The 12,223-nt window shown below is 27.6% G+C and overlaps 1 protein-coding gene across 1 annotated transcript; it reads right to left on the bottom strand.

The window, feature by feature from the left end:
- Window positions 1-7,027: 7,027 nt before the first annotated feature.
- On the bottom strand, window positions 7,028-8,228 carry LOC149878290 (uncharacterized). Its single transcript, XM_090072968.1, has 2 exons — window positions 7,694-8,228; window positions 7,028-7,476 (listed from the first exon to the last, which is right to left on the bottom strand). The coding sequence occupies exons 1-2, from the start codon at window positions 7,803-7,805 to the stop codon at window positions 7,154-7,156; spliced, it is 435 nt and encodes a 144-aa protein (XP_089929094.1). The 5' UTR covers window positions 7,806-8,228; the 3' UTR covers window positions 7,028-7,153.
- Window positions 8,229-12,223: the final 3,995 nt, after the last annotated feature.

Raw genomic sequence — 12,223 nt, 5'->3', positions numbered from 1 at the left:
TCGAAAGAATTTCCGATGGACCACAAATTTGACAGCTGATAAAAGACCCAAAAAATTCGAATCTACAAACAAACGAAACCAAACAAATGTACAAACAAACTTGAAAAGCCAACCTGGAGTTTTTTCATTTACATGATCCAAACTTTTCTTTCAGGATCGTAAATCAGAAAAAGATTTACGGTTATTTAACGATATGTTGTCTAATTTGAAACCTCTAGGGTGTAACAAGAGCATTAAACTTCATTATTTACATTCTCATTAGGATCGATTTTCTAAAAATCTTGGAGATTTTAGTAAAGAGCAAGGTGAAACAACCTCATTTAAGAAAATCTTGTAAAAGTTATTTTTTACCCCATTCACAGTAACTGTTTAAAATTTGTAAAAAATTACACTTTTGTATTAGTTTTTAATCTGCATGTAAATTTAAAACTAGAGCTGTTAAAAAAAATATAAAAAAAAAGAAAAGTTTTATTTTCGTAAACATCACAGTCAAATTAACCAAAAACAAATAAAAACACTCTATCAAAATTTTTCAGTGTTAACAAATGATATCAGACAGGCAATATTAATGAAACAATGATTTTGATGAAATGGCATTCTCAAGGTACTGAAATCAATATTCTTCTTTTAACTATGGTATACAATCATTTTTAATGGTGATGTAAAGTAAGATAACCCTTTCTTAAGATGAAAAATTGATCATTTGAAAGCCACAGCATAGTTAGTGATTCAGAAGAGTATTGATCGTCTATAGCACTCTTCTGAATGAACTTGCCGTTGGTAGGAATTAAAAACACATTTGCTATTTATAATACATCTTAGAAGTATTTTTCTACCTCCATTTGAGAAGTTTTTCTCATTTTGACAAAAAAAAAAAGCAGCTTTATACTACAGAACCGTTAAAGTTTTATGTGAACCAGTAAATAAAAAGTGAGTTTTTGTTAAAAGCTAAATTAAGATTAGTTAAGTTTTTTGATAGAAGGGTTTCATTTAAAAATCTGTCCCTTTTACTTTTTTATGACTGAAGATTGATGGCGAAAAAAAAAAGACGACGGAGTTTTAAATATCGGTGAAAAATTATTTTCTGTCCAAAAATAATTTCAAAAATTTTATTAAGTAATAACTAATTAAATTTACTAAAAAAAACTTTTTATGGACAGTCTTTTGGGGAAGAGCAAAGTTCCCCTAAAAAACGCCTCTACTGTCTGTTCAAACACGTGTTTATTATCAATAACCAAATAAACAAATTTCTTTTATGAATTTTAAAACGTAATTCAAATAATTATACTAAAACTGGAATCAGCATTCCGTAATTTATCAAAAAAAGTACTTTTTAAAAGAAAAGATTCGCAAAACAATGCGAAAGTTTGCAGAGAGTTTTAAAAAATTTAAATAAGCTTTATTTTATATTTGAAACCAGCTACTTATTTTTGTATCTTAGTTTTGATAAACTTTTGCCAGAAAAAAGGTTAATAATTGTTATTTCGACATTTTTTTTAAAAAAAAATCCTCCTTAAATCAAAGTATCAATTTTTGCATATTTTGCATATTTAACTGCATTATTATTATGTAATTTGAATGAATTATAAAACAAATTCCCAAATATTTTAATACTTATACCTCACTGCTTATTGGTCAGAAGATATTGAAGTAGTAGTCTGTCTTTTTTTCTGCAGTTCATCCAACACATTAATGGTGCATTCTGAGCACTGATTATTTCTTGGTATGTTGAGTATGGGAGGCTCCTGTATAAGTAATTCTCTTTTTTATATCAGGCTTCAATAATACTGAAAAAGTCTTGAAGTTTCATTTTACATCTGATTAAACCAATAGATTGCCCAGTCATGAAACGAATCTGCACCCCTTCTACAAATTCTTTGCGTTGGGTATAAGAATGGCTCGTGAGTTTTATCTTGTATTGCTTATACTAGGAGGTTTTTAGAAATAAAGGAAAAATCGTGCTCCCATCAAATTATTTTTCCATTACCAGACGTAACATTTTGTCAAGAATGTGATGCTGATAACTGATAAAATTTAACTTGGTAATACCCATTTTTCTAAGAACATTTTTTGGAATTTGATATCAAAGTTCCATTATTTTTCCTGTGTTAACATTTGTTATATCAAAAATTATTTTTGTTTCCTTCTATATGTTCTATATGTTCTATATGTTTCCTTCTATATGTTGTATTCATCAAGAACTTCGATAATTCTTGCAGTAAATGTTTCAGTTGAGCCTATTTTCCGACGTAGTATATCCAATTCTGTTGTTGTTGAGCCTATTTTCCGACGTAGTATATCCAATTCTGTTTCCGTATTTTCCATTTTTAAGTGCCACTCAACTTGATACTCATTTTTCTGAATTTGCTTGCCATCAAAATGTAAGGACCATTGTTCCATTTGAAAATTTTCTTTCTTCAATTTACCAATCTGTTTCAACATTGATTTCAATATTGATTTACAAGATTCTTATAAACTTGGAGTTGGGATGTTAGAACTGTTATCTAACAATTTTTTGCATTTTCTAGCATATTTAGCATATTTTAGCATATTTAGCATTTGTTTATGCTCTTGCAGATATCGCAGAGTTAGTTGAAGCTTTACTTTTGTAGTATTTTCTGGCTGGTAGAGAAGTACTCTCATCGCTATCTTCAGAATCAGCATTAGGTACGAAGTTGTAGGGTAATGTTAATGCTGAATCTGATTCAGTCAGGAATTTTCAATTTGTGGAAGTATAAATTGTTGACATAAAACCATCTATGAACTTGAATTACTTTAAAAAGTCTTTTAAAAAGTTTCAAAAAGTCTTAGAAAGCTCTGAAAAGTTCTAGAAAGTTCTAAAAAGTTTTAGAGAATGTTTAACAGTAATGCAATTTATGTGACTGAGAGTGCTACAACTTATGTGTAGCAGCATCTTAGATAAAGATTTTCAGGGCCACCTTTTTTTATATAAAGATTTTCAGGGCCACCCTTTTTTTATTCGAAGAATTCGTGTCTTTTTTATTGTTTTAAGGTAAAAGTTTCCTTTTTTTTGAACTTCACAACCCAAACGTGACGACACACACAAAAAAAATGGAATGGAAAGAAGCGAAATTTAATGGGAATATTGTTATCTAAATAAGTGAAAGTCTCCAATTTTGAAAATGGAACTGTTGTAATCTCCATTTTTCAAAATAAAGCCGAAGAATGAAGAATGCCGAGAGAACTTTCATTCGTTACAAGATTTTTTTCAATCATTAAAAAAATTAAGCAGATATGTTATTGTTCAGATTCTTGTTCAGATTCTCAGAAAAAAATCTTAAAAATCATTCTGACTTGCATTCCAAGGAAGCACCGGATATTTTCATCACCGAATTCATTTTCAACACTTTTCTTTGGGTTATTTTTACTAAAGTGACGATGTGATGTGCATGGGATATATTAACATGTGTTGGATTTATTACAATTACTTATATGTGAAAACAAATCTACGATAGTCATTTTTTCATTCGACATTGAAATTTCGACATTTTGCATGTTGTTTTTTTCTGAAACTTTTGTTTCTAATGAAGTGAATAATTTACTTGTAGACATCTTAAGTTACTGTGAAAATTTACTTGTAGACATCTTAAGTTACTGTGAAAAAAATGAGTCCATGACGTAACACCAACAAAAAAAAAACTTTTCTTTTTTTCTGTTTTTTAAGATCTATAGAGTTAAAATATTTTAAAATTTATATAAAAGATCATTATGTCCCCAATAATTTTGATTTGAAAACCCCTAATTGAATTATCTAAAATAATTTTTAAAAAACACTTTTAAAAAACATAACGAACATTTACTTTCTGACAAAAAAAAAAAAAAAAAAGAAATTTGAAAGTTTCCACAAAAATCATTTTGGTTTTATCAAACTAAAAAAATGGTTTGAAGGAGTTTTTTTGCAACTTTCTTTGCTGTGCACAAAGATCTGGTGATTTGAAACGTGATGTAAGAAACAAAGAGGACGTTTTGTAAATTAACATTTAAAATATTCTTCTTTATGTAAATTAACAATTAGATTAACGATTTTCCTTCTTCCGACCCCGCTTTCATTTCTAAGACAAACAACTTTTTAAAGTTAAAAACGTCTAGAAATATTTATCAGCGAAAGTTGAAAAAGATTGTATCAAACTTTTATAAAATGTGAATTTTTATAAAGAAAGTTCAAAGATTTCCATTCAACAAAGAAAAGATTTTTCTTCGCTTACAGTTATTTGTCAATTAAGTTCGACTGCTCTCTCTCTTTGTTCTTTTATCTTCGCGATTTTCGCCTTTTAATCAATTAGAACTTCCGCTCGTTACTTATTTTTGTATCTTCATAAAAGCTTTTAAATGTTTGTCTTTTGCTAAAAGTTTTTATAGCTTCGGTGTTTGCAGCTAATTATCGCCGCAATTACTTAAACGAAAATTATCGCCGCAATTACTTAAACGGCTAATTATCGCCGCAATTACTTAAACGGAATATCTGTCCTTGTGTGTGATATATAAACTTTCACATAGATCTGTAGAACTATATAGTTTGAAATATAAGGCGAGCAGTGACGTATTTTTTTTTATAAACATGACCTTCTTGGCTCATTAATAATAGCTAGTTCATAAATTCGAAAATGCTCCGTTTTTGGGCATAAGGTTAACATAAAATAAATATAAACTTAATGAGTTATCATAGCAAGCTTATTATCATAACAAGCGTTTGTAAACGAGAAACTGGCAAAATTCATTCTCTATGAGTATTCTTGATTACTATTAAGACCATAATAAAAAAGATATTTAAAAAAAAGCTTTCTTTATAAATGTGACTTCAATTTGTTTAAACGAAGATGACATTATATACACTTACAATTTTACTCCTAGTTTGAGTAAAGATTATTTCAGTTTTATTCAAGCAAATGCGTTATTTTTTACTCGTGTGTGATAATAGCGATGGCCTATTAAAATAATCATAATTATGTTAATGGTAATAAAATATTAAAAGCAAGAAAACACATTACAATACGCGGTTTGTTATTCAGAACATTGGCTGAAAGAAATTGATTTTAGCGAAACATTGGAGTCCTTTCATAAAAACACTATCAATTTTTAAAAATTTAACTTTTTTTTTTTACACTTATCTAAATAAATCGTGATAAATTTTTAAAAACGTCTAAATAAGTTTTTTTTCTTAAATAATCATTGCGATTAAATAAACGTGTAACGATTTAAAAAGGTTTTCTATTATAATTGGTTTTTCTCCTCTCATTCAATAAACTTTTCAACAAAACGACTAAGAAAACGAATCATTGGATTGTTTTACTTCAGGCACCCATTTTCAAATTACTATTGTCATAAGATAAAAAAACTTCTTAACAACAATCAGGCGACTTGTTAATAATTTATGGTTAGTGTTTGTAAATATTAAGTTTGTTAACACAAGATAAAAAAAAGTCTTTCAACTCAATCATTTAGGTATTAATGATAAACACCATAAAAAAGGGCTGTCATTAGGTGGAATATTTACGTACGAAGAGCCATCTTTTTGATAAATTAAACTTTAATACAAAACCCGCTGCGTGCACTATTAATGAGTATGAACGTTGTAAAACAAATTAAGGATGAGCTCTTGAGAATATTGTTGATTGCGACAGTCATAAAAACAATTTTATAAATAATGAATCATTTCATTGATTAAACAATTAAGGCCAGTACATCAAAATTGACTTCTTTGAAAATCTCATCTTGACAACAGGATAGATTTAGAGATTGAAAACAGGGTTTAAATTTTACAACATACATTTGCATATATTTGTTTTGCATATATTTGTTTATAGCTACACAACATCTTACCACATATAGTTACATGTAACTACATATAGCCCACAGCACACAATATTAGTGAACGTATACATATAGCACACAGCACACAATATTAGTGAACGTATACATATAGCCCACAGCACACAATATTAGTGAACGGTAACGAAAGCGACATCTGGTTAAAATGCATTTTGCAGAGGTATAAAGGCATTGAGATATCGAATTAACTTATTGCGTTTTTAACATTAACAACAATTACAGTGTACAACAATGCAACATTAACTGTGCTGTTGTACACTGTAAATGCTGTTAGTGTAATAGTAAATATAATAATAATAACATAGAACTGCGTACTTTATTAGGATAAGAACCTTTTGAGTAGATTTTAATTGAGCTTTATTTTCTTGTGTATACATTTTTCGATGTTAAACATATGCAACTCATGTGCTTATAATTTGAGATAAAAAAAAACGATCTGTCTACTCTCTTTCTGTCTACTCCTTTATGCCCGATGTCTGAGAAAAATATTCATTAAATTGTTTGTTAAACTATTTAAATAAGAAACAACTAGCTTAAAGAATTAAATAATACATTGCAATACTATTTCTACATTTCATTTATAGTATCTTTAATTTAATAGTAATAAAAATAGTAACAAAAATGATAAAAAATGATGATGATGATGATGATGATGATGATGATGATGATGATGATGATGATGATGATGATGATGATGATGATGATGATGATGATGATGCTAATAATAATAATAATAATAATAATAATAATAATAATAATAATAATAATAATAATAATAATAATAATAATAATAATAATAATAATAATAATAATAATAATAATAATAATAATAATAATAATAATAATAATAATAATAATAATAATAATAATAATAATAATAATAATAATAATAATAATAATAATAATAATAATAATAATAATAATAATAATAATAATAATAATAATAATAATAATAATAATATTAACAACAACAATAATAATAATAATAAAAACAATAAAAATAATTTAAAAGCAATAAAGTTCCAAATTTATAATAAAACTTATTTCAATATGTGCGTCATCGTTTGTTTTTTGTGTGCAAAAGCCAAGATTTGAAATATAAAACCAAGAGGCAAATTGGATAACGAAATATGAGCGTAGGAGGGGGTACGAAGGAGCATTAATGAAGTCACTAAAATAATTGAATAAAATATCTTGGTTAAAATTAACGGTTTGATTTGATGCGCTTGTCAAACTAAAACGTCTATTATTAAATAAACTCGCTTCCATTTGAGAGAATAATTGGACCGAAAGTAACAGCGTGTTACTTCTTTTCATTTTCAGCAAACTCGCGGTCAATTCCCAATAAGTCATGAATAATGTTGTCCATTTTTTTTAAAACCTCATATTCATTTTTATTTAATTTTGGGTCTCTTGTTCTCTTGTTGTAGAAATCGCTTACTTTTTGTTGAGAATCTTTGGTTTCCACTGAATTTAAAAATTTCGATTGTATGATTTCAGCAAGATCGTCCTCGAGCTTGTCTTCTGTACGCTGATGATGAATTTTCATTTGACCGTCTCTTTTACCGTTAAACTTGGATTGAAATAACAGACCCAATTTTGATAAAATCTCTTGTCGCGATTTTCCTGTGTAAGATAATGTTTGTTAGAATTAAAGGAAATTAAGTAATCATTAATTATTGTTAACTTTGAAAGTTCGTTTATGGAACCGTTTCTCTCTCTCTTTCTAATATTTGAAAGAAAAATATCAGAAACCATGAAACTCAAGAAGATCTTAAAAATATCAAAAATCTTGAAACTCAAAAAAATGATCATTAAAACGGAGAAAGAAAATAAGCTTCACCTTCTTCAGGATCTTCTCCCGAACATCCGCTCCACCTCATATAATTGCATTTCATCGAAACTGAATTTATCCAAAGGCTTAAAACAAGTAGAAATGGAAGTATTTTTATCATTTTCTAAAATGCGTTTTATTTAAACATCTGTATCCAAATGCATTAATCCAATTTACTTGATTCTCACGTCGTTTGAACTGGCTACAAGTGTCCACTTAAATAAGCTATTTAAATGACTATTCTAAGAGCTGTTTCCGTTATAAATGAATGTTACGCTTACAATTTGTTTTCTCGCTTCATAAAAAGTTTATATTTTATTTTTAAAATTTCACAAAAGAAATTCAACGCAATTTATTTTATCTTACAAACAAATGATAAGGATAAGATGACGTCCAATCATTGTCGCTTTATCATCCCAGCTGAGAAATAATGTTGGCTCGATAATCTTAATTAGGTGATCAACTTCCATGGTGTATTATATTTTCTTATATTGTTAAAAGTAGAAAAAAAAAAAAAAAAATTTTTTTTTTTACTTCAAAGGCCAGAAAAAAGCCGAAGTCTTAAAAACATAATCTATTAGCTGCATGAAAATTAAAAACTCTTTAATACGCAAATAGTTTCAAATTATCAGCGACTTTAATGGACCAGACAATCTTTGTAAAAAAAAAAATATGTTCACTCTAAACATTTCAAAAACCGATTTCTTGTTTGTAAAACGAAGCATCTGCGGTTTGGGTTTGAGTAATACAAACTAAGAAAGCCTAAATTAGCTTAGTATAAAACTTGCTCAATTCAACATATTTCTGATAATACAAATGCTTATATAATGCATAAATATATATATATATATATATATATATATATATATATATATATATATATATATATATATATATATATATATATATATATATATATATATATATATATATATATATATAAAGAAATCAAATACGTAGCGTCTATACTTAGGTTCGTCATGTAAATGTCTAAATAATGTTGTATTAATATAAATGTTGCCTCAGTATAAATATTGAATTAATATAAGTATTCTATTAATTAAATATTTTATCATTATCAAAAATCCAACTAAATTTAATTGCTATTGATATCCAAAACTTAATTTGATTGCACCATTTACTCTAAATCTGATTTAATTTCTTTAATTATCCTTGGTGCATCCTGTAGCGTTGGTTCCCTAACAACTCCAACATTGACTACCTATTACTTTAAATATTAAATAGGTTATTCTAGCATGAGGCTACAAACTCAACCGTAGATATAGTAATCTGCCGTTAACTTAAAGTTGATTTATAACAACTGCATATAAACTTAATACAGCGGCTTTTAATTTTCGTTTGAAAATCAACGATAGAGAAAAAAGCTCTGACTTTTCATTTAAAACGAATGAGGTGACGTTGTAACGTCCAGTAACAAAGTGTTTGCAAAAATATGCCGCTTAACACCGGACTCTATTGAAAACAGCAGTTTCGGATTAGTTTTAGACTTAAATTGCAGCACGATTTTGTGTAGTTTTTTTACATTTGATATCGATGGTATTCCTTAATCAGAAAATTATTTTAATACCATAGATCGTTTTCGTATTGTACTTTATAGTTAGAATATAAAGCAAATTTAATAAATCATTAAAAAATTAACAATTATTCGGTTTTAAGTCAGTTTTCCACTTAAAGAGAAGAAATTTTTTTCGGAACGAGGACACAAAATACTCTAAGCACACATTTCGTTTATTTCACTTTTCTATTCGGTACCATTTAACCAATAAAACTTCGTTTAATTGTTCGGAGTTTTACAATTTTCGACCGCTTAAATTCTATTCTGTGAAACTTTTTTCCCTGTATTTCACTGGTTACATTTTATTCCACTGGTATTTACATTTTCGTGGTTTTGTTTAATTGCCAAATAGCTTAAAACTTGATACAAAAAATACGATTACTTTTAATAACCGTGTCTTTCGTGCCAGCGAAAATTTATTTTGTAAATTTATTATTTTAAGTTTAGAGAGTTTACTGCGAATTGCGTTTATTTCTTATTTAAAAAAAACGCCCTTTTGGATCTGAACTCGTTCTTTTAAAGAGATCCAAACTGGTTCTTGACTCATTGAAGAATTCATAATTTGAATGGAAGATAATTAGAATGTATCCTTTAACAAAATTAATTTGACATGTTGTACCATATTTAGCACCTAAGCGGGATACACATTATTAGATGTAATGCATATTTATGTAAATGCTAACAATACAATTAATGATGGATGCACAGGTACTGTTTTAGCGCAGCAGTACTGCGTGCACTTCGAAAAATATTTCTTAAGTTATTTTTGTCAGTTTATCTGTATCTACCAAATTATTAATTTCGATGTAGGGTGCATAAATAGTGTTTACAGCGTTGTATTTTCTAATCTAATTACCACCAACTGAAGACTTTTTTAAACTTTGGTTAATTTCAGTCCACCATGGCCTTTTCATTCCTATTTCATTCAATTCTTTCCAAACCGATTTAAAATAAACAATGAGTAATAATATCAGATGAAAAAAAAAAAAAAAATCTAATTATGAAATGTATAGAAAGTTGCAGCTCGATGGCACGGGAATAGAAAGCGTAAAAAAAGAAAATTTTTCTAGAAAAAGAATTTTACTATATCATATATATCATATTTATCAGTAGAGTACTACATCATTTTGTTCTATGTTCAAAATAAGAAATTAAAGAAAAGTTTTTTTAAACTGGTGTTGTTGTTTCAAAGAAGGAAAAAACTTTAAGGAAAATCTTATTAGGAAGAAGTATTGTTAGCTTATCTCTATTTGGAAAAAGCAAGAGAAACAACCTCTCATAAGCGTCGACATTATGTTTTCCCTTTACTAACGAATGGTAACGAATAACGCAAAAACGTCTGTTTCAGTCATTTTAAATAAATCGAATTTTAAACAGTTTTATATTTAGATATACAAAGTTATGAGATTCTAGAAAAAGTTATGCTATACCTAACAATTTTGACTTAAAAAACCTAACACCGATGCATATATTCTGAATTCGCAAAATGCTTGACATACGTTTAAGGTTACCACTTTGTTATATAAGGTTACCAATTTGTTATAAAAGAATTCCATTATACCCTGGCAGTTTATCACGATTTATTTTGGTATATGTATTCGTTTTTGTTTTGTGATTTATTTAAGTAAATACAACTCATCAATTTAAAAAAAAAACAGCTTCAATATTGGACTTTGTATAAATAAGATTTTACCGGCATTTTACCTTAAAGCTTATTTTATTAACTCTTTTTTATAAGAAATAAGTTTATTGTAAAGCTTGTCATAAAATTTTTTTAAAATAGCAATTTTATCGAAAGAATGAAATTTAAAACTTACGCGAAAATTGAAATGCAAAGCTTTGCAACTTTTTATGCATTGCGTTGGTTGGCACTAGACGTAACGTGACGCTCTTAGCACTTAAGAATAACAATCAACTTGTAAAATGAGAAAAACGAAAAAAATAAGAAAAATACTTATTTTAAAGTATCGCACAAAAATACGTCATTTATATAAACAAAATATAAATAAATTTTGACGTATCCTCACAGTGTCATTAAATAACAACACTTTCGTTGTTTAAAATTTATTTCATAAATGGACATCGATTATATCAATTTCAGACAGGTCTTCAATAACACTTCTTCAACCTACGTTGAATAAAGAGGTTTTTTCTTTTTACTTCCGGAACCACAAGTGTAGCGGTTTTAAAATGAACATTGATGACAAAGCATTACAATGTTCAGTGTATTACTATTTATGGCTGCTTCATTCGAGGATCTGTCACTATGAAAGTTTTATATAGTAGCTTTTATACGAAAATCAACTGCAGTGTCTTAAGGTTGAACAAGTCAATCATGCGTGGAGTGATATGGGTGGTATGAACTTGCACTTTCTGAAATGGTAAACCGAGATCTGCATTGATTCCTTAAACATTTGCTTATAAAATACGCAAAACGTTAGAAAGATCTTTTAAAGAGGTCTCCAGGTGATTCCCTTATAAAAATTAATAATGAATAAAAAGATTTTGCTTGGCAGATTTTAATGGGTTTTTATTGTCCCTAGAGCTTATGTACTTTTTCCTTTTCTTTTTATTCTTTCTTTTTTGAAGTTTATTATTACCTCCTTATGTAATTCTGATTTAAGTTTAAAAATTCAATTAAGTTTAACCCTTAAATGCATAGTGCTGCAGAAATGCAACATATTTATTTAACACATATACAACGCTTTTATAATTAGTTTAAAATATCAAAATTATATAAGATAAAATAAGATATCAAAAGTGAAATATCATTTTCGAAATTTTTTTTTAACGGTTATGCATATCAAAATACATATATATGATTTTTTCTGACATTTTTTAAAAAATCATGCATTTAAGGGTTAAAACTAAATTAAGAAACCACGATAAGAAACGATAAAAGGAAATCATAAAAAACGGTTATAAGAAACGAGGAGAGGGCCGAATGGCTGCGTGAGAAAATT

The sequence above is a fragment of the Hydra viridissima genome, unplaced genomic scaffold, assembly GCF_058129835.1.
Source record: "Hydra viridissima isolate aposymbiotic clone 2 unplaced genomic scaffold, HvirCarnegie_v1 scaffold_15, whole genome shotgun sequence".
NCBI lineage: Eukaryota > Metazoa > Cnidaria > Hydrozoa > Anthoathecata > Hydridae > Hydra > Hydra viridissima.
This window is presented reverse-complemented; position numbering and strand designations above follow the sequence as displayed.

Excerpts from the sequence above, each read along its gene's own strand:
- LOC149878290 (XM_090072968.1), bottom strand. The coding sequence starts at position 7,805 with ATGATAAAAATACTTCCATTTCTACTTGTTTTAAGCCTTTGGATAAAT. Across the intron at positions 7,477-7,693 it reads GGGAGAAGATCCTGAAGAAG|GAAAATCGCGACAAGAGATT; the intron begins GTGAAGCTTATT and ends TATCTTACACAG.